Here is a 24,604-nt window from a genome sequence, read left to right as displayed (position 1 = left end):
GGCATATGATAATTTTAATCATGAATTTATTCGAAAATATTTGAGTGTACGATGACTTTTGTGGCGTGTTATTTCTCTGTCTCTTCGTTTTCTGACCCATTTCAAAATGAAGATCCGTGAATATTTTGAAAAAAAACCAACGGGTTGTATTTAGAATGACATAGGAATGATGAGAAAAAATATTGGACTTTGTATTCGAATTCAGTTTTAATTTATTTTGGTTTTACTAAAAAATTTCAAAGTGTACGAACACTTTTGGGAGCCACTGTATATATCAAAAAATCCGATATATATCGGATATTTTCGATATTTTCAAACCCTGTTTAGAGCACATTAACTAGTAACCTGTTTCTGTAGATATAATGAAATCTGATATTAAAGTGCAAAATTGTGCTGTATTTAATGAATTTACTTACGTTACTAATACTGGTGGTTGGAATAGAAAGTCTTGTGTTATTACTTTCTTATTATTTACCAGCCGTGTATTGGTCACAAAACACACCTGATTATCATTCGAGTATTGCTTTATTAGGAAACTATAGTCCCATAAAATTTATTTTAATTTAATGTTTGCTCTAATTTTAATGTAAGGTATTTATTGTGTTTTTTAATTTTTTTTTATGCATTATTTGTCCCAAAACTCATGTCACTAAATAACAAACAGATCCTTTTTGTTTTTTAGAAACTTTTCAAGGGTCTAGCATCTACTTTTTCTCATTAAAATTCTGTACTTAAAAGCTCATCTTAAGAACCTACAGAAGTAAGGGAGGCATAATATGCTTTTTTGAAAACCAAGTCTTTCAGTTGTAGCACCTCATATTTTCTACCTAGTTTAGGAATGTATTTAATATGGACTTGATTAAAGGACCACATACTGCATGGTATTCAGGCATTTTGGAATTAAATAAGTAATTTTTATGAAAATGAGGTTTACCTATTTCTGGAGTTTGTAGCTCATTAATCAGCTGGAACTTGAACTCAGCTCGTTGTTATTGGCATGGAATTTGATCATTTCTTTTTGCTGTTCCAGTGCTTGAAAAATTATGACCTATCCTTAGTGAGTGTCAGTATACTTTTCAAGCATGCAATTGTTTATACTAATGTGTTTTTAATAATTAGTTAAATAGGTAAAAAATGGATAACTATTTTTGTTTTCTTTCAAGTCCCTTTGAAGAAAATCAACATTTCCCCCATGATAACTCTTATTTTGTTTTATTCTAAGAAATTTCTTTGTTATACAATTGTTATGAAAAGTTTAAACAAGAATCTTTATTAAACATGCTTTTTTATTATTATTTTTAGATGATGTACTTAAATTAGAAATGTGAACTGAAAGCTCAGGAAAATTTTAACACCCAGCACCAGGATGTCTTCTAAAGGAAACTCTCGATCAAGTTCTTCGAAGAAGGATGGATCCAGTCGTTATGCTACACGGCTTTTAGCATTAGAAAAATCCAAGAGAGCAAGCAGCGCTAAAGAAAGCAATGCCATGAAAGCTTGTGAATGCTTGTTGAAATCGGAAGGATGGAAGGGATCAAAACATTCTCAAAATGCAAAATTTCCAGTAAAGAAAGGAACAGGCAATAAATGCTTTGTGAAAGATTCCAAGAATAAATTTGCTGCTTCCAACCGTGAAAAGGTTGTTATCGTGTCTAAGCGTTCGTCTTCTGTGAGTGTTGTGAAATCTTGCAATTTGAGAAAATCTGTTTCAGTGAGGAAGGTTAGCTATTCTACTTCCGTAGTTTTGTCTTCAGATGAAGATAGTGATAGTGAAGAAGAGTCAGATGATGAAGAGAAATTAGAGTATTTGAAAAAGAAAAAAACTATTCTGAAGCATACTACTTCCAAAGTTAAATCTCGATATTCTCGACCTAAGAAAAAATCTGATGTCCGGGCTGCACAGAAAGCTAAAGCTATAAAGTTACTGTGTGAGAAGTTATCTACGACCAATAAGCAGAAATCTCTTAGTCCAACGAGAGAATTAAGGCCGAGGTTTCCATATGCTGTGATGCAAGAATGGCCAACAGCTAGAGCAGCTAGAATGGCTAGCTTGAACGCTCTAGCCAAAGTTCATGTTTTGTATGAAAATGAAGGGAAAACTATTGGAGACAATTTCAAAGATGCTGATGAAAATTCTCTTATCGACTTTTTAAATGAAGAAAACACGGATGATGAAATGGATATCAAAAATGAAACAAAACCAATTGTAAAAAAGAATGAGAATCAAAATTCTACTAGAAAGAGTGAAACCCAATGTAGTTCTGTTAAAAGGAATGAAAATCACACAAAGTCTTTCAAAAAGAACGAGAGTGCAGCTACAAAAAAGTCAGAAAAAAATAAGAACTCTGAACCTGTAAAAGTCAAAAAAGAGCAAAAGAACAAAACTGAATTCAAAATGGCTAAGAAAACAAAAAAGAGGAAGTTTTCAGATGTTGAAATTATTGATACTAGAGTTTGCAAAAGAATGGCCAGTTTGAATGCCCAAGCCATATTGGCCGCCAGCTATTTACAAGAACCAAAGGAGCCTAAGCCTAAAAGAATACCAAAGAGGGTCGAAGAAAAAAGTGAAAGTTCTTCTGATATTGATGTGAAAGAAATTTTTTTAGAATCAAAGTGTGATGTACAAATTATTGAAACTGAACAGAAAGCTAAGACTTCGACTGTGATAGATCTGATTGACATACATGATAAGAATGAAGAAAAGTCTTCCTCTCAGTCGGACTTGAAAGAAGATCCTAGAGCTGTGTCTAAAAGTACATCATTACCCGATTCCTCATATCAGAAGAGCTGGACAGTTGAATCGGATGTGTCACTGGCTGAAACTCGACAACATAGCATTAACTCTCAAAAGGATGAAAGCAATACTGTAGTTTCAACAACTGCTGCGACCAAAGTTGGTTTGACTCAATACACTGAAGTTACCAAAGTTCATATCAATGCTCGAAACGATGTTGAAATTAAAGAGGAAAGTAAATCTGAAAGGAAAATTGAAAGAATTATTGGGAATGATGATGTTGCTATTACACAAATGTATCATTATCAATCCAAAAATGCAAATGAAAGTTATTGTTTGCAAATGCAAACAACTTATAAGCCTGCCTCTAAAAATCTTACGCCCTCTTCTTTACCATTAGCACCAAGCAGTCCAATGCGTTCTCATTTAAGCGAACCTCTTATACCTGGAAGACAAAACTATTACAGTCATGGTCCACTTTTGCCAGCACAACCATATCATATGAATCCAGTTACTGGTATTCCTCCTGTTATGGGCATGGATCACCATATACCACGTCAGTATGGTGCAAGTGCTTTCACAGTCCCCCATTATAGACATCCTCATCACATGCAGTATCCACAAAGTGACTATGGTAAGTATATTAATTTTCTTTTGGTAATTAGAATTTATAACAACATATTTTGTACTTTAAAAAAATCGTAGATTATTAAAGGAGATTAAGTTTGTTTGTATGTTTACCTAAAATGCCCATGATAGTATACATATATATGTTGTAGGGCTAGGTGGTGCTTCTATGCGTCATGAAACATCGGTATAGGTCTTAAATAGTCAGACCAGTTTAAAATTATTCGACAAGCCAATGCATCAATACCGCACCGATCATAATGTTCAGATGGAAGCAAACATTGTAAGCAAACAATGGTCTTCACTTCCCTAAATAAGCATAAATGAGATTTATTTTTTCCATCAAAAAGTACTTATCATTTTAAAGTTAACCACAAATCGCTCTTTAAGTAATTTTTTTCAATGAAGGAAACTTTTTTTGTGTGTGTATGTGCAAAAAAAAAAGGTTGTTGTTATTGTGTGCCAGCTAAGCTGGCAATGAGGAACCTGCATGCATTTTTTAAATGAAAATTTGGGCCATTTTATAACGATAAACGCCAATATCAGTTCGTTCGGGCTGCTAGTTATTTTTAATTAATTCTTAAAGTCTCCCGATTAGCCCTGCCCCCTTAGTGTCCCCATCTCCACTGATGACATCAAGTTTCATTCCCCCTCCCCGCTCCTTCTGGCACTGGACGTGTGCATAGAACATCGTTTGCATTCTCAAGATGGCTCCACGCACAAACTGCCGAACTACAAGTACTATATTGTACTTGCAGTTCGGCAAGTACAATATCTTGGTGCAAATATTCAGCATTGTACACAAGTAAAATAGTAGTAAGTAGTAATTTTGACTGATGGAAACAACCCCATTAGGGAAAAAAGAGAGCTTAAATTTGACGAACAAAGATAGAAAACAGTAAAGTTGAGGCAGTGAGAAGCAAAGGGATGCAAGTGGACTATTTTAAGTTTTGAGTAAAACGTGTTTAAAGATCAGATCTTAGGTAGGCTTTCATTGAAATTTTTTCCTAAATCATGCTGTACAGCAGCACCTACCAGGGCTTCTAGTACAACCTCTGGACCCAAGACAGAGGAGAGGTTCACCTACCATTTGTACTGGTTATTTCCAATTTTTTAATTTTTCCACTTGCATCCCTTTGCTTCTCACTACCTCAGTTGATATCTGCTTCTACCTCATTGATGAACACTAATACTTTTTTATGAGTGTCAGCATCTTTTGCAAGCTGTGACAGTCACTCAGGGACTGATTAAGGAACAGGCCTGGGTCTGGGGTCCATCTTCCTAAGGGGCTTCGGAAGATTTAAAAAACTTATGCACAGCATTAAAAAATCATGTATTTTTGTGAAAATGAAAAAAAAAATCATCTTTAATCTAAATGTTAAACATTATTTTGCGTTGACTTAAAGTGATAGAATGGGGGGGGGGGGGGCGCTCACTTCTAGTTAGTCGGGCCCTGCAGTCATTGGCACTGTTCTAGTTTGTAAAACTTTGAATGGTATCTATAAATATATAAATAAATCTTTCATTTTTGTTTTCTTTAATAATTTAAAAATTTTACTTTGAAATGATTTTATTTTGAATTAGTTAATGATATACAGCTCGAAATGAATTTTTCTTGTGTCAGAATTTTCAGGGCGGGAGGTTGTGTCTCAAAAAAAACCTTAGGCCCATGACATATTGAGTTGTCAATTAATGCTCTGCATTTATTTTATTGTGTAAACAATTGTACTTTGAAGGAATTTACTTGTGAATAAAATATTGATGTTCAGTTCAATGTCAATTTTCTTGTTGTCGGAATTTTGTGGGTTGAGGATGTGTGATTCAGCGAGCATTTACACTTCCTCCTCTTCTGAAGATTAAAATAAGAGCACCTTTGTTTTCAATAAGCAACGGCAAACCAAGCTGCACCCTTATCCCCTTCGTTTCGACTCCTTCGGAATCGGTTCTATTTTAACCCAGGGACTGAATCTTGACGTGGCGCATGCTCCTCATTTTGTGTCACATGAGCTTTGTTCCGTTTTAAGCTAATTTTAAGTTGTAATTTTGAAGAATCCAGGTTAGTTTTTAAAAAATCTGAGTTGATTTTTGGGAGTCTTAAGTAGAAGATTATTCGAATCAATCGACGTTCCGCGATTACTTGACCTATGCAGGTTCCTCATTTGGGGTACCCTGATTCACTTTTCCAACTATTCCATAATTTGGTGTGAATTCCGACTTTTACAGTGCACACACGTCATAAGGACACGTTTTCAGGATAGGCAACCATTCACAGAACAACAACGCATTCACACAAAGAAAGGAATGGACAGGAGAGAGAAAGTACTTCCATGCCCGAGCCGGGATTCAAACCCAAACCTTTCTGTCACAGACTTCTATGGCCACTAGACAAGCAGGCGGCAAAGGTTATCATTAAAAGCGTGAAATAGCAAAAAATTAGTCATATTTTAAGGTTACTTGTACTCCCTTTTCAATACAAAAAAAAAAAGAACTTATGGAAGCAAAGTTATGCATTCCATCCACAAGCTCAAATGTTTTTACATTAAAAAAAACTCTACGTCAAAATAGCAAAGAATCGCAAGCATATTTTAATGGGCAAGAACTCATTTTTAAATGCAAAAGGATATGAGCTTATGGAAGCAAAGAAAAACATATTCAATCCTCAAGCTCAAATATTCTTTGTACTCTCAAATAATGTCTGCAATATTTATTGATATTTTGTTCTTTTAATGCTGTTTTTTGTAATTTCTTGCTACAAAAATATTTTTATTATTTCTTTATTTTTCGATAATTCATCAGTTAAATTTGGAATTAAACATTCATATTACTGACTGATTGTATTATATTTTAAATTTAAACTATTTGAAATACATCCTGATGCATCACAACATCAAGATGTAGAACTTCCTACATCGGCCAGCCCTAATATGTTGTATCTTGTATGTGTGGTAAAGAACCTTGAATCAGACTTAGGTTCAACTATACAAATATAGAAATGTAACTCATGCATACTAGGTGTAGGCTTGTCATTTTGAATTTTTCACGGGGTGGGGGGGAGGGGGGTATTTGTTGCAAAACTTACTAAAAAGCAGCAATACCATGTCCACTTATATGTAAATACATAAATTTCTTAAGGCAAGGGGGCAATTGTCCCCTCTTGACCCCCCTAAATGACAGGCCTGCATGCATGTTTTGAATGTGCTTATTGTTTCTAATTCCTGTGAAAATTTCCTTTAGGTTATTATCAACCAGCTGGACCTTTGATTCAACCCCAGCATGAGCAGTATACAATTCACAAACCTGTTCCATATCATCCTCAGCCTCAACCTCATCTTCATCAGCCACCTCAAAGACCGCAACTTCCAGTATCTCCGAGAGATCGATATCATTCCTCAGAAGGTCCACGAGGGCAGAGAAACAGTTCAGAGATCACTCCTCACCCTTCATCTGTATCTCACTCGCAGAACTCTATCCCATCTAATCATATACCTGCTGCGAAATTAGTGCAACCTGAACCTCAGTCAGCTGTGACATATAAACATCATCCACAAAGTGAAGGCGTTCCTAACAGAAATTTCTCTAATGCAAACCCTTCATATACAAATTCAAAGCATCCAGCATCTTCGTATATACCTCAGAATAACTATCAGTTACAAAAGTCGTCTTCTACTTCATTTGGAAACTTTCCAAACACATATGAGCAAAGAACGCATGATTCTAAACGTAATAACTACAGTTCACCAAACTCAAATCTTTCTCAGTTTAAAAATAAAATGAATACCTCATCTGTACAGCCTATTTTACAAGATATATCTCAGGAAAACGATTGTCAAATAATTTCAGGCCCTCCAAGTCAGCCTCAGCATTCGATTGATAATTTTAAACATTTAAATCAAGGATATAAAAGCCCGAACTGGGAAATGAAACAGAATCATGGCATTGTCACCAACACTCCTTATTGCTATCCCTCTTACCAAAATGAGCCCAGTAAAGAGCTTCATACCATGAACAGCCCAGATTCTGCAAGATACCCTTTACGTCCACCATCTGTCATTGAAATTACTGAAGACAATTCTCGAGATACCAAAACATACATCCAGTTAGAAGTACCTAAAAACAGTCATCGAGAGAAAATAGTTGTTGTTGATGTGGAAAATGATGAGATAGATAAAAAGTGTCATATTCCGGCACCGTGTGATCCTATTATTCAGAATTACAGTACATCCAAGGAAAAAATGGTGACAGACAAACCAGAGATTTCAGTGAAATCAGAGATGTGTAAGCAAGATAAGATTTTGGTGAAATCTGAGGTAGAAAAGCCATCGACATCTGAAGAGATACTTGAAACAAACAGTAACATAACTGAAACAAGTGCAGCAGTCGAGAGAAATTCTGATGATGTTGAATCTGGTCCAAATGTGTCTGCTATGGAAAGCGATGATAAAGCAAACCCAAGCAAAACTGACGACTGTAAAACAGAAATGCCCGATGTTATGGTCATCGAAATTAAAAAGAAAAAAGAATCGGCTGTTATTCGTAGAGCCAGATTGCATGGGAAGCAGAGAACCTTTAGAGATTGTTACAACCGACCTTTAGCGCAGCTATCAAAAGCAAAAAAATCTGAGAACACTGCATCTGGAGAGCATTTAACAAAGCATTTTCAACCTTTAGTTTCTTTACCCCGTCTTGTGCTTCCAAAAGTTTCTAATAAAAAGCCTAATCATGGCTGGTCTTGGGAAGGTAAATGTTTCGAAAAGCAAGTTTATATATCAGTAAGTTATTTTCTCTGCAAAATATTTATTTAAACATTTACTTTTTAAATTTGTTTTTGCTTTTAGAATAATTTATTTTGTTTCTTATTTAATTTAAATGATTAAGGATACTTAATGTAGAAAAATTTTGGATATTAAATGAAAATGCCTTTTTATGCTTCACAGAAGGCCTAAAAAAGATGATTTTCTATTTCAAATTGGATTAAAATAAAAGTACAAACATTATATTACAGTTTAAAAAGTTTTAACCAAATCTTCATTTTTCGTCGAATATCCGATTTGAATTTTAACAAAATATTCAGTATTTAGCGATATATGGTATTTGTTTCATCCCAGTTTGAAACTGTCTTCTGAGAACCTCTTTTGTGTTTAGAAGCAACTAGATAAATATTTCTCTTTCTTCTCTTTATTTTTGGGTAAAAGTTTTACTCAAACTTTTAATGGAACTAAAAACAGAAAAATAACATAAATTTTGTTAAATTTCAGATTTTTTCTTTATTTACTAGTCATTTTCAGCAACCAATTAATTTTTTCTTGATTTAGTTTGCCCTTGCCCCCTGTCTGAATTAGTTATTACTTTCTTGCCATGAATGTGCATATTGAGTATAAAATATAATGTTGCCAATTTTCTGTCATTTGACGGATTTTTGTTTTTTTTTTTTCATATTTTTTCTTGCTTTTCTACTCTTTTCCAATTTCTCTTCCAGTTTTAGTTTTCCTAAACATCAGTGTTTAAATTTAAAGTATTTATTTTAAGGATTTAGCAACTTCAGATTGAAAAAAAAAATCGGAACAGTTACACTAACTCATAGCAACAAAATTATTTAACAAAATTGAAACTGTCGGTGAGTATTTGTGATACAAGAGGTAATTAATTATCTGAACAGTTAGAACTCTTCCAATTTCCTCAGTTTGTTTGTTAGAAAAACTCATAAAATTGCTTTTCAGCCTACAGGGGTATAAAATTCAATGCCAATTTTCATTATCTGATACTGATACAAAAGTTAAATTTGATATTTTTGCACCAAAATTGCAAATTTACTAATCAAAATTGTTCTTTGTAAAATAGCAGCTTGTTAGTTTTCTTCAACAACACACAGGGCCGCTGAGAGCCAAAGCGGGCCCTTGCCAGTTCGGTTGCTGCCCCTTATAAAACTACTTCAATTCCGAGATGGGCCTGCCTAGGGCCGATCTTAGTTTGTAACAAGATTGACATAGCCTCGCGTCTGCCCCAAATTCAGTAAATGAAGAACTTCATATTTTTGGTAACTTATCGTATATACTGGCGTATAAGTCAAAAAATTTCTTACAAAAAATGAGGTTTAAAGTTAGGGGGTTGACTAATACACGGGGCAGAATTTCCAAAAAATTTCCCCAATTTTTTTCTTAGAAAAAACACTCACAAATGCAAACATTTTCTCGATTTTAGTCCATCTCTTTTAAACAGATTCTAAAGAAGTAAATATTTAAAAATTTTGTTATGATTTTTTATGGTCTGACTGTGAAATAAAGAATAAATAATTGCAGTAAACGGAAGACTATGCGAAAAGTGCGGGAATTGCTGTATTCGCGAATTTTCCCAATAGTCGTGAATTATTGCTCATTTTTAAAAATAATATGATATGGCCTCAGCATTAAATTTTATTGATATAAAATAAAAATAAAAGCAACAAGTAAAAAAAATCATAACAAGGAAACCAAACCCTTTACAAAACTCACAATCACAAAAGTGAACCCTTTTGGTGCAAAAGAATAAAAATTGGACTTTTTTTAGCATAAAATTTTAATTACATTTCATTTTCCTCCTTTTTATAACATTTAAATTCAAAATTGGCAGCAAAACGCTCCTGTTTTTTTCAAAAGTAGGGACTCGACTTATGTGCGGGTTTTCGATTTTTTCTCCTAAACGTAGGGGGGTCGACTTATTTGCGAGTATACACGGTATATCTTGTGGAATTTTCCATGAATTTTTTAGTTGAAATCGCAGTTCTTATAGATTCTACTATTAGAATTAATTGTGGGAAGGACAGGGCCACGCTGTCCCTATGTGCGAGGTCGTGCGGCACACAACGGCACCTGAGTCAAAAAGGCACCGAGCTCAACCAATCAAAAATGCTCCAAATGGGGGGAATCTCTCCAATCAAAAAAATTGAATTGATCTTTTCATAAAACCCAGTTCCTGGTAAAATTTGGTGCCCCTTTCACAAGAAAAATCTGCACATTTTTCATGTGGAAGCTTTCAAGAAAGGAAAGAAATCTACACGATTTTTGTGCTCCTAAAATTGTGGTGCAATGGTCCATGGACCTACCGAACCATGCGTTCATCAGGCCCTGATAATATCTAATGATCTATTGGCGATGAAACTACGTTACTCAGCGAAACAAGCAATCCTCTCACTGCCTATATATAAGGAAAAATTATTGCCTTGTTTTGTCCAAACATGCTATTCAAAAAATCAATCTTTTACACTGAAGACACGTGATGCTAATTGATGCATATATTAGCATTTTTCTTCCTCTTTACCCTTTCCCCCCGTGAGTTTCGGTATGTCTATTAGTACAAAAGGCTGTGCGTATGAGAAATTTTGGAAATCATTATTTTGGATCACTTGTGCCATATATTTGTATATTAACAATTTTGGTTAGCTTTTTAGTTCCAAAAAGTTACGACCACACCATAATTTCTTGATTCCTCCCCCCCCCCTTCTTTTTCTTTAACTATTTGTGTGTAAAAAAAAGAAAAAAAAGAGTTTTGGACATTGAATTTGTTCTAGATATCATGTTCAATGCCTTCTGTATTTTATAATTCTTGGTTTTACCTCGAGGGGGGGGGGGAGGCAATTCAGCTTTAGATTTTAAGGTGGTATATCATGTACACTTTAATTGAGAAATATGAGTACCCTGCTGTCATGTTTTAACAGCCATAAAAGTTTGATTAATTATTCATCAATTAGAGATTAGAGAGAGATTTATAACAGCATTCACTTTGATATTTAAATTTTTTTTTCTTCTAAAACGCATTAACATATCAGAGGAGCTACTAAACTCGAAATAAATTCGAGATATGAAGTAAAAGCCTATACATTGTAATCCAAAATTAAATATACATTTTTTTTTATTATATATAAATTAAATGCTAAACTTTTTTTCTGTGTCATATTTGTCTACAAACTTCAATCCAGGTGTTAACTATATTTTCGTTGAACGCCACTGCATAAAGGCGCTCAAAAGACATTGCGCAACGGCACCGATTAGGCTTGGCGTGGGCCTGGGGAAGGAATTTGTGCACTATAAGTTACTCAATTTTTTATACATTTGACGTGTGTTGTAAAAATTACCTGTCAAATTAAACTTTTTTGTTTTTTAATTCATGATTTATTTCAATGATTTTTGTAATTTTTATTTCAAGTTGAGAAAATAATTTCTTTAGTGTTTCCTTTTAATTTTGTCTATTATTAGTAATTTAATTTTTTGAGAAAACTGTACATTTTGAACAAATATGCATGTAATTGTTCAATTTTTCATTTGTAATGTTTCATTGTAAAAAGAACTAGGAATGGGCCAGGAAAGAAAGTAAAGAAAATTGAAATAAAATTAAAATCTTATAAGCAGCTCCTTTCAGTTAGCAACTGTTCAGAGGAATTAATATCAGTGATTATAAAAAACACTAAAAGTCTGAAAATATTAATACTATTACTTCTTATTTAAATGAGATACCCTTTGTCCTTAGTTTGGAACAAATTTTCATTCTTTGAAAATTTTGTTATAATTATTTTCTTGTGCAATTGTAGTCAATTTCACTACTCTATATTAAATACAATAACTGCTTGATATATCGCACTCACCAGGAGACAACAAAATGCATGATATATTCACCCAAACCTGTTTTTGTGGGGTAGATAAGGACCATATAAAAAATCGCATAAAAAAAAGTTTGTTGGTTTTATAAATAACTTCGTCAATTTTACAAATACTATCGTCAATTGAATCCCAATCTGATTGAAATTTTATACACGCAAAAAAAAAGTCATACAAAAGAAGATCGCACAAAAAGGTTTGTGTGTGTGTATTTGAAAATGCTTATATAACCCAGGTCATAAAAAGTAACAATTCAATTAATGTACATATTAATGACATGTGCATCTACGAAATTACTAGTTCATTATCATATAAGGACAATTTTTTGAATAAAAACAAAAATTAATTTATCTACCAATTTTTCTCTTCAACTAAGAAAAAATATTTTTTAATATTTTCATTGTTTTATAGTGAAATACAAATTGAAAGCTGAAACTTTAACTGCAGCGAATTAGTCTATGGAAAATATGCCAGTTTTGTCCATCTATTAGAAAAGAAAAAAATCCTTTTTCTGAGTAATACAACCTTTTTTTTTCTATGATGTCAAATGTAAAGTAATATTTTTTTAAAACATAATTTTTCAGGAGACAACGAAAATGCATGATATATCCGAATGAGCAATATAACAAGGAGCAGTGCAATGAGGGGTTATTGTAATTAGTAAGAATTATTAAATAATTACAGGGGAGGGGATATTCTGAAGGCTTAAAATAAAAAAAAAAACTAGTATGTTGTGGCCATCAGGAAACTTTCTTCTATATCTTTCTTATAATTCTGATCCCTCCCCATGCTTGAAGAGGAAACAATATTCCCAACAAAAACAAAATTACACGTGCCAAAAATTGACGACCATTTATCTCAAAAGCAAAGTAAAGAATGAAAAATTATTTTTAAAGCCCTGCTTAAAATAATTACAAACATTTATTTGTTAACAAGCACAAGATGACAACAGTTAAAAAGATTAAATCATTGCGATTTTCTGGTCATTTTCCTACAATTAAAACCATGTGAAATACGCAGACGACAGTCTATAACGATATACCTTTCTTATTATTGCATTTATAAAGCTATTTTTATTCACCCAAAAAGAAAAAAAAATCAGCCCCACATGGAGGCGCCAAAATTGAACCAACGTCTGTTTACATATGGATTCACGTTTATTCCAAATTTCATCCAAAACGTAGCATTACTTCTTGAGATATGGCACTCACAGTGGAAAACAAAGAACGTTCGATTGCTCCACCCCCTTTTCAGCTGTTGACGCCAAAATAGAATCACCTCTTATATCCTCTAACTGGTACTTTTCGATAAATTTTTGTTTGATTCTGTTCATTATTTCTTGAGATACAGCAATCACAATTGATGACAAAAAACATTCTATAGCTCATCTTCCCTTTGAGCTTTTGACACCAAAATTGAATCAGCACCTGTATATCTTAAGGGTAACATATGGACCAAATTTTCTTTGGTTCTGCCAGTTACTTTCAAGGAAATAGCAGGCACGCATAACTCAAGAAACGTTCCATTGCTCCACCCCCTTTGGAGAAATTAGCGCCAAAAAACAATGGGCACAAGCAAGACGTGATTTGGAAGTGTGGAGGCCCCAGGGCAACGAAGGAGTGGAGGCTCCTAATCAGGGTTCGAAAAGATCATCATATTTTCAAAAATATCCGATACTTTGATATATATGTATATATCCGATATTTTTCGATCAGCACTTTAATAGTAAATACATCGTCTGACCCGTGAAAGTTAGGATATTTTGTAAAAAAAATTTTGTGGGGGGCCCCTTTGTTGTGGAGACCCCGGGGCAGTAGCCCAGCCTGCCCTCCCTTAAATCCAGCCTTGGGCACAAGTTCACATAGGGGCACATATGTGTACCGAATTTCGTTCGATTTCATGTGGTAGTTTTTGCTGTAGAGTGGCCGCAAAAAACTGGTCACACACACAGACAGACAGACATTTGTCAAAAATGGTTGAAATGGACTCGGCATACCTCAAAACGTTCTAATCCTTCGAAATTCAAAAATTTTCACGAATCCAATACTTTCTTCTATATATTAGATATAGAAGAAAGTAATTAGAGAAAAAAAAACTTGTTTTCTGCTAGTTATCTTTAGTTAGCTGCTTAGTTTGCTAACTATTTCAGTAAGGAACTTTACAACATACACATCTTAAACTTTTCCTTTTTCTTTCAGAATGATGAGTTACCTTGCATCCGGAAGTGTTATTCATCCATACGTCATGTGGAAGGGGATGTTATTTGTGTGAAGGACTGTGTTTTTCTTAGATCGGGTCCAAGAAAGACAGATCTCCCTTTTGTTGCTAAAATTACAGCTCTTTGGGAAAATCCTATTGATAGTGAGTGTTGTGGAAAGAAAATGTTACTGCTTTAAAGAGCTCATAAAATAAGTGATATTGTCTTTTATGTAGTTTCCCATTTAGGCAAATTTTATAAATATATTTCTTTTCTCTTGAATTGAACTAATTTCGACAAATATTGATTAAAAGTGTTTTTATGTCATTATTACTTCCTTTTACAAAAAAGGAAGTAATAATAAAGGAAAAAAATTTCACTCAAAAATCAGCCTTAATTTCCATTTTGTTCATCCCTGAATGAATGTTTTTTCAACTCGACCACACGTGGATAAGTGTCTAAGAACATATAGACACCCGAAATATTCATTTTGAAGATCTGCGAGTTAATCACAACAAGATTTCTTGTGATGTCTGTATGTATGTATGTGTACCTGCGGATGTATGTCGCATAACTCAAGAACGGTATGTCCTAGAAAGTTGAAATTTGATACATAAACTCCTAGTGGGGTCTAGTTGTGCACCTCTCTTTTTGATTGCATTCAGATGTTCCAAAGGGGGTCTTTTACACCTTTATTTTTTGTGTGTGGGGGGGGGGGGAATTGTTGTGAATTTCAATGCAGAACTCAAGTGGTGTTATAATTTATGCAAACACTTTGTGATATATCTCCAAGCTTTTGGTCGGCAAGTTTTTTCACCAACTTGGTGACAAAAAATTGGCTTTTTTTTTTTATAATTTTGTTTTATTTTGACCAAAATTGGCGATATTTAGATAGTTAACTATTGAATCACATTAAAATGTCCAATATTGGGAAAATTAATCTGTATAAAACATTTTTTTTGTTTCGGTTCGCAACAAACTTGGGGTAAATATATTTGAAGTGTTTCTTTGCTTATTCCAAGGCATTACTATTATCAGTAAATTGGTGTAAAAGTAAGTCATGTGATGCACACATCAGCTCGTTTTTTATGTTTGACTTCCTTGTAGCGGAAACAGCACCACATGTATTGCAAATTCTTGAGAAAGTCTGCAGACTATTTTGTAGTTGGGGGGGGGGGGAATAACCTAAAAATATTTAAAGAAAATCTTGAATTTCAGTATATGAAGATTTGTGGGATATAATCCTCAAGGTAGCATGTACTTGTTGCATTGCGTTAAGCATCTTCTCTTGTGGCAGGGCAGTACCTTCGTCAAGTCAAGTGAAACAAAAGCACAGCCGTACCATCCTTTTCTTGATGCAACTCAGGGCACTTTCGACCCTCCTGTAAATTTGTTGTGGATAAAGCTTGAAACCTGAGCTTTTAATGACTGAGAGAACTTGCAATAGTGAGTTATATTAGAAAATTTCGCTCCATTTATACTAATAGTTTACAAATGATTGCAAATCGAAGTTCTTGAATTTTGCTACGGATAGATGATGTCACTGACAGGATCCTCAAAGATCTAAGGCACATCTAGCAGTCACACAAGCTTGACATTTTTTATAGAGTTAACATTTAGCATGTAATGGAAGGAAGAATTGAAACATTCCAAAATTTCAGTCATGTTATGTAGTTTTACAACTGTTTCCATCATTGTCAACTAGTTATCTGACGGATGGCGCTCTCTCGCTATCAATTAAGAAATCCTTCATTAGTCAGTTGGAGCTTGCCATCGTTACATAAAAAAACAAATCCATGATGTACCGGAAATGGCAACGCCGTAAAATTTGACGGTTGCACCAATTTGTAAATTATTGAAATGAACTGTTTTGAAGTTAGTATGAAGATATTTTGACTTTTCCAATTTATGGAAAAGTTTCAATAACTGGATTTCTTGGTAATTTACCTCATTGTTACCAATTTTCTTGACACCCAAATATTAAGAGCTAATGTATTTCAGCCTATGTTTTATCGACAGAATAAAAAGAAAAACTGCCCAAAATTTGGCGCTCCTGCCAAAATCCCAATGAGAAATATTCCCTTATCTGCTTCATTTCCAATTAATATCCATTGTATTAGGTAGTATTTCCTACAAAAAGAATTAATATCCCACCAAAAACATAAGGTATACAAAAATAATAGTCTTGCTTCCACTGTAAAAAATTATGAGATCTTATGTGAAACTAAGTCAGTTGCTTTAGTTAGTATCTTGAGAAGCAGCTATTTAACAACTTTGCAATAAATTGTTTCCCATTAAGTTGCTTTGCAATGTTTATAGAGGCCATATCAGTATTAGACATTTTTATTTCTATAACAAATAGATTGACATTCCTTAATTATTCATATTAGTTTTTCTTCGCTATAAATTGCTGATTTAAATTCTTAAAATTACAACTTTACTTTTACCATACTGTTTGTAGTGCATATTTCAAATAGCTATTATATTTTGGAACATATTTTGTGTTTTAAATATTATTTTGATGTCAAGGTATTTGGAGGTGATTTCATTATGAATGTGCTGCACTGAATTCAATTTTGTCAGGGAGCTCATATAAGAAATTAAGGGAAACAATCTACAAAAAAAAATATTGCTTTAAGTAACCAAGTTTTAATATTTTTGATGCAGTAAAGAATTTATTTATTAGTTCTTTCAGAAATTAGTCTGGTAATATAAATATATTTTTCTAAGAAAAAACTTCTAAGCATTAAATTTAATTACATATTAGTTTTGATTTTTATTTAAAGCATTGCAAATAAGTACAAGCATATGAAACTGGTGGGATTCAAATCTTTTAAAAAATCCCTCCCCCCCCCCCTGTATAGTGAAAATGATAAGGGGGGGTTTCAAGCTCATTTAATTCCACACAAAAAAAAAAAATCATTTTTTTAAATATTTAAAAATTTGTTTTATTGCTCACTAGCTTCTTCTAATTTCTTTGTTTTTACTCGAACTGCACTGTGATTGTTATTGCTCAACCATTTTGTCACCGCCGACTTTGGGTCCCAATCTTTTAGTGGGATTAAATTAAGTTCATTATCATCATGTTGGAAATATTTTCGACGGTCAGTGTATTTCCTTTTTTATATACAAATTTTATTCATTTCGTTGAAACTTCTTTCAGCTTTAGCAGAATTTATTGTAATAGTTTTGAGGGTTTAAAACACGTCTTAAATCTTTTTCTTTTTTTTTCAAATTGTATAATTTGGTTTTAATTTTTAAAATACCTTGTATGTCTTTATATATACCGGCTTGCAGAACTTAAAAAATTTCAAGAACTGGCTTCGAGATTTTTTATGAAGCTGTTCATATGAACCATTGCGTACCAACTGAATCCAATCACTGATATGAAAGTCATTTTTTGCACATTTGGTTTTAAACTGCAGTATCTTGTTAATTTTGATAGATGAAATGACGATGAGTTTGCTGTGGTTTTTATCGGCCTGAGCATACAGAAAACTGGGAAGAAGCTACATCATATGGATGATGAAGTATTTGCATCCAAACACAAAGATGTCAACAGTGTTGCTTGTATTGAAGACAAGTGCTTTGTCCTTACATATTTGGAGTACTGCAGGTTGTTAATTTTGTAGTTACTTTCTTTACCTTTTTATAGCAAACCCCACTCATCCCATTTATAAAAGCCATGTTCAATGTTTGAATTAAGTATTTGTTTGGTCTGTAAATTATAAATCTCTACTTAACTTTTCCAATGTAATAAATTTTAAAAGTAATTTCTATGAGATTTTTCAACAATTATTAATATCTATACTAATAATATAAAGCTTAACAGTTTGTTTGAACGCGCTAATCTCAGGAACTACTGGTTGGAATTGAAAAATTCTTTTTGTGTTGAATAGTCCATTGAGGAAGGCTATAGTTTTTTTTTTAAATCAGATTAACTGAAATATTTGTAATTTGCAAATTATATGTTTAATTAATTGTTTAGTTCTATGAATTCCTAAAAGATGGCAAGGCAAGTTTCTAACCAATTTTGAATGCATTTTTTTTTCCTCTATCTTCAGCTAAATAATTTGATTTTGTAGGATTTTTTCTATTGGGTTTTGTTTTTTCTTATTTCTTCAACATTTATAGTTGAAGATAGTCACTTATCTAAGTAAATATATTGATTTGTCAGTTACGACTTTTGTGCTTTGCTAGCTTTTTACTTTCTTTCGTTTTTTATTATGCTCACTTTGTCATTGGTGAAGAGATGCACAAACTAGGAGGAAGGGGGAATCAAAATAAAATGGTCCTAATAATATTAATAGTTGAAATTTACTGAAATATGATGTGGACATATGGAGATAATTTTAATTTTCACATTAATTAATTATTTCCTTTATCTTTTATTTATTTCCTTATTTATTTACTTTTTTATCTAGAATATGTTTTCTTTTAAATTAATTATGTTGGGTGGCCTAAGTAAGTCAAAATAGGCTGATAAATTCTAAAAGAATTTTTCTGTTAAGTTCTCAACTTTTAAAGGTTAATGTGATTATATTAACATCTATAAATGTTAAACTAACTCATGTTTTAATGCTGTAGATTCAAAAATACTGGTTAAAATAATTTTTATCTGTATTCAACTCTTCTGTTTTTTTAAAAGATGTATGTTTCCTTAAACTAGAAAAAAAAAAAAAAAAAAAAACATCTTTTTGCTGATGTTAATTGAAAAATTCATGTATAAATACAGAGGGTGGCCAAATTATTATACTCAAACAAACTTTTCTGTATTTTTATAGTATTTCATTGTTGTTACGTATTTTTATTATTTGAGACCATTTTAAAATTTGTTTAAAAGTTAAAAGTTTATTTTGGCAACACTTAACTTTTTTAAAAATTATTATTTTAATTGTGACAGCATCAGTGGCAGTGTACTTTAAAATTTCAAGTAACAAGCTTCTTCTTGTGAGTGTGATTGAGAATATCATCAAAGCATGGCACAATACTCCAAGACTGTAACAAGTAGCCATATCATGCCTTTAAAACATGCCATGCCGCATCCAAACCACAATAACAACAAAACGCAGAGTTACTGAACATTAAATAATTATTTATTTTCGTATTTATAAAATTGATCCGAAGTTGCTTTTCATTTATTATGTTTAATTCAAATTTTAAATAAACTTTAAAATGTATTCAAATAATAAAACTATTTAACAACAATAAATACATATAAAAATACCAAAAAGTTTGTTTTCTTATAATAATTTGGCCACCCTCTGTAATTTTTGTGTACCGGGCGACTCAACATTAAATGCACTTGACCAAGTAAACAACAGCCAAATATCCATTTCATCGAAATAAATTTTCATCCCAGATCTAATTTCCATTGCATTGCTTGAATTCCATTAAAACAAAGTTCTCATTGCAGCAAAAATAATTTGTGATTGTTTTAAATTCTTTGTAATGTAATTTCACTGTATTATACAAACAGTCTAATATTCATGTGCCTCACTTGCCAAATCGATTAACTCCACAAAACAAAAAGTCGAGAAAACAAAGAAATGATGAAAATAGTGTTATCCATGGGAGTGAATAAGCCCCCGTGTTACATTTTCTGCCATCACATGGTCAGAAATGTACTGAAGCAAAAGTTTATTATAAACTCACATGCTAAGCATTGATAACACACTATTAAAGCAGAAATAAGGATTTTTTTAAAAAGTGGAGTTAATCGATTTGATAATTGACGCATCCATTTAAAGTTGATGACAGGGGTGCTGGATAGTAGGTCATATTAATCTTTCAAAAAATTTCCTTATTTAAGAAATTTTGCCTGAAAATTCTAAATTTGGAGACAGTTATAACATAAGCAGTTTTTTCATTTTTAAATTTATTATTGATATCTATAATTTCTTTTCATTAGATGTAGGTATGTGTGCATGCTCTATTTCATCATTTGGTAAAATATATTTCATTTAGTAAACTGAGAGCTTCCCCTTCTCAAAAATTAAGTTTGGGGCATCCCTGGTTGAAGATTAGTGTAATTTTGTTTCTCGCTGGTGAAAAAATTCATCTTTAATATACTTCTCAGGTACAGGAAGAAATGCAAGTTAGCTGAGGACAATATTATTCCCTTACCATCTGTAGTTCCAGAAGTAGAAGATTATCCAAGGAAGAAAAGTCTTCCACCGGTCAATATTTCTCCAGATCTTGTATTGTTCTGCCGAAAAGTGTATGATTTTCGTCAGAAAAGATTGTTGAAAAACCCCACCTGAAAAATAACTTTTTATATATAAGGGGAGTGGCATTAAGTGAGATTTTTGTAAGAGGACCATTTGCTAGTAATTCATGTTTGAGCAAAAGTGTTTATATTTAAGTGGTCTTATATAAGAATTATCTGTAAAAGTTAGATTTAAAAAGCTTTGAGCTATATTTCTAAACTTTTCTTACGTGTGTGTATAATAAGTTTAAATTAATGAAATAAAAATAAAAGAAATATTAATCAGGTAAAAATGAACTGAAACAAAGAACAATAATATCTTTCTAAGGAAGAAAGGCATGTCTCAATATTTTCTTAAAATATCTTTTTAATTCAAGGATCATTTACTATTTCTTTGCTTTGTTTTTTTTTTTTTCTTATGGGGCTGTGCATCTCTGCAGATCGCCGATATCATTTAAGACTTTTATGCTCAGTTTCCCACTAGATGGGCTTCTGCAACCTAGATTGGCAACCACTTGCATCAAACTGGCTTAATTGTAAGTGATTTGCTGGGAATTTCATTCAAAAATAAAAAAGTATTTTTACAGCTAGTTTCATCAATGAAACGATAAAATAAATGATGAGCTTTATTTAAGTATGACCATTGAATATATTGCTTTATTTATTTATTTTTTCTTTAGTTTGAAATGTGAGAGAAAAATATGGATATGTATATGAGACATTTTTTAAGAACCAAACGCTGAATATCAACAAATAGTTTAATTTTTGACTTCTTATTCATTAAAGAAGAAATTGAACTCTGACTACTTGCTGTAGTAGTTTATATGCATTCAACGTAAACTTTTTTTCTTTTAAAAGGATTTAAAAATTGTTTTCAGGCGTTCACAACTCACAAATGTCTATTAGTAAACTAATTGTAGCATTCTTTTCTTCCTTAAAAATCTTGATGCATTCTAGAATTTTTAATATTATCACATATGAATTATATCTATCCCAGTGATGTTCCCACTAATTTTTCTGAGGTTATACTCCCAGTAATCAGTTATGCATAATATGTGTATGCGATCATATACATAATATGTCATAATATGAAATTTTTTGAAGCTTGAGGATGTATGCTATGTGCCTAAAAAATGTTTGAGTGTGTACGGCGTATATGGAGTATACCCTATGGGAACACCACTGATGTATCCTTGCTTTAACAATCTGTACATTTTTAGAAGTTCCTTTATATTTTGCCGTACATATTTTTAAGAATGAATTAAAAACCTATCAACTAGTGATGTTCCGGATATCCGAAGGAAAATAAAGATCCGTATCCATTGCTTTTTTGACGGATCTTAAACGGATCTTTTCTTTTCTAAAAATTCTTAAACCGAATTTATGAGTCATTTTTTTTTTCAAATATTTAAGTTAAGTTTTATTCCCTACTAGTGGTACCCGCACGGCTTTGCTTGTAGTAGAAAATTAAAAGGCCGTTTGATTCTCATGTATATTTACAAATAATGGATGATAAATTTCTCACCAATAGGCTATGTTCATTTGCTTGCCCCTGTTACGATTCCACATTATGATAATTTGGAAATTTACTTTTCCACGTTGTGATAATTTGCTTTGTAAAATTTTCATAAGTTCTTTTCTATAGTTCTCTTTTCATTCAGAAGGTGACTTGATCAAAAGTGTTTTTAACTTGACCTTGTTTCTGTAGAACTTTAATTACCAGAGACATTAATAAAAACCGACTTAACGTTTTTCAGAATTAATGGAATTAAAAACTTACCCGTACGTTAAAAATATTGGCCCCAAATTGAAAGAACGAAGTTTTCTGCGTTTTATATTTATTTGGAACTTCCAAGTTTTCTACAGTAAGAGATATACTCTTGTTAAATAAATTTTAAATGCAATTCTAAGCCTTTATACTCGTGATTGATAGCGATTTCATAGTCGAAAGATAAGGAGAAAAACTCAATAATTTAAAATTTCTATCCAAACGAAGCAATTGACTGTTTGCTAATATTTTGATAGTTGAAATTGCAACCCTAACTCCAGGGGATTCACCCTAAACTCCAGTAGGTAGCGCTAATTGTTTTCGTTTCTTCATTCCCCCAAAACGACACAGTCTTACCAGCAAAACAGTTAAGTTGCCGGATCCAGTTCAGCCTTGTCATGATAAAGCCTTTCCTTGCATGTTAAACATTACCAAAACATATTATCAAATTATCATGCCGTGGCACGAGTTTCATTGTTGAAACTCTCGGGTTATTCGATCATTGGCTACTATATACATGAGAATGTGTGTTCTGACCCGCGAAATCCATCTTAATCTGAGGTCAGCCCTATATGGGACATGTTTTTTTTTTTTTTTAACTTTTAGTTTAATACTATTTTTTGTTATTGATTTGGGGTTTCTGTTATTCTTCATTTTGGTTTTTCTCGTCATCCTTCAAAGAAAGTGAGACTAAATTCTCTATTTACTGTTTATAAAGCCGTAGATAACGTTTTTTTGAAGAAACAGTGTTGTTATTCTGACGGGAATATCTTCCATAACAAATTTTACACTTGGATAGTTGAATTGGGTAAAAACATTTTGAGATCCAGATCCGTATCCGCGGATCTACTTTTTTAACGATCCAGCACATCACTACTATCAGCAATTAACATTATTTTGTTTGTTTTTTCCCTAATTTTTTTAAACTAATGTCAAAAATCTTGAATTTTTGCTCACAAACTAGTTTTGCTTTGCAGTTTTTAGATTTTTTTCATCCTTGTCAAGATGCACTTTAAAATTTCTTTCTCATATAAATTCTAATGCCCATATGAATATCAAGTGTGCCTTGAATAATGTAGAGCATGCTGATTATATATTAATAATTTTTACATGCTTTGCTGATGAAAATAGCTGCTCTGGTTATTTTCCCTAGTCTCTCTCTAACCAATATAGACTTGTATGTTCTTTTTTAAGTAAAACTTCTTGCAGTCTTAGATATTTTTCATCTTTCCCTATGAGAGAATTCCTTTCCAGCACTTAACATACTCACTTTTGCTCAAAAGTTAAATGTGAATGTATACTTCTTGTGTCTTTATAGCTTAGACCAATGGTATAGTGTAGTTTAAGCTAAGTGATTTTCAATTTATAGATTCAATGTTACATTGTCTATAAAAAGTTGACTTTGCTGTTAATAAGATAATGCTATGCATTTTATTTATCCCTTTTAAGAATAGTTTATATTTATGTCATGAATGCAGAACAAAATTTATGAAGTGTTTTGTATATTGGAGAGAAAAACTAAAGAAAAAAATTACTATTTTTGAAAATTTTCAAATTAATATTCGACTTTTTTACTGGTACTGTTACAAAATAAATATCACCCAAAATGTTAATATTAGCTTATAACTGCCGTAATTTGATGAACAATTTATTGCAGATATTAAATCCTGATTTTTACATGAATATTTTTGTCTGTGATTACACATAAACTAAGATGTATATATATTTTAGTAAGTTGAAAGAGTGCATTTTTACAAATCATGTTTTTGAAGTTTGTGAACTAATTTTTTAATCCACGAATTGTGTACTAGGAAAAAAAATGGTGTGATGTTTTATAAATTATGTGTTGCATTTAGTACCAAATTACAAATCTTCCATTCAAAAAGTTGATACTTGAGTATTTATAAATCAAGATTTTTTTTTTTTTTTTTTTTTTTTAATGAAATGAAATCAAATTTACATGAAATAGCTGATGCTTTCAGGTTGCAAACAACTCATTTAACCTTTTGGAATCCCTTGATTAGAGTGGGGAATGGATCCTTGAGATGTAAAACATATTACAAAAGCACTTATTTGTGCGAGGTTTTAACTTTTTGAGGCTTTCAAGCCTCCAAACTGCCAAAATTTGAGTACATCAAAATATATCAACCTTTTACATACGATTTACTTTCCTTTCTGTTCATATAAGATTTGCAAAATTTTTAGCTCGTAAAACCACCAAAAATTTTACTTTTATGAAAATAAATGCTTTTTCAATAATTAAAAAAGCAATGGAAATATAATGAATACTTATTTTTTAGTCCGTTTCAGAAAATGTAACAGATGTTGCTCAATGCATAATCCTGGAGTCGTCAAACCGTTAAGGTATTTCTAAAACTTTGATTAATTTTTTGGTTGAAAAACTTATCTAATTTTCATTCAACCATTGAAGATATTTTCCTTT

General features: G+C 32.1%; 1 protein-coding gene across 1 annotated transcript; it reads left to right on the top strand.

The window, feature by feature from the left end:
• Positions 1-1,366: 1,366 nt before the first annotated feature.
• LOC129224309 (uncharacterized) lies at positions 1,367-20,528 on the top strand. Its single transcript, XM_054858744.1, is given in 9 exon segments — positions 1,367-3,368; positions 6,596-6,910; positions 7,256-7,729; positions 7,838-8,130; positions 14,187-14,349; positions 17,631-17,656; positions 17,658-17,681; positions 17,683-17,801; positions 20,265-20,528. Coding segments are annotated over 9 exon segments (3,600 nt in total). The 3' UTR covers positions 20,449-20,528.
• Positions 20,529-24,604: the final 4,076 nt, after the last annotated feature.

The sequence above is a fragment of the Uloborus diversus genome, chromosome 6 (genome assembly GCF_026930045.1).
Source record: "Uloborus diversus isolate 005 chromosome 6, Udiv.v.3.1, whole genome shotgun sequence".
NCBI classification, from domain to species: domain Eukaryota; kingdom Metazoa; phylum Arthropoda; class Arachnida; order Araneae; family Uloboridae; genus Uloborus; species Uloborus diversus.
The sequence above is the reverse complement of the archived record's forward strand: the minus strand, read 5'-3'. Positions and strand labels throughout refer to the sequence as shown.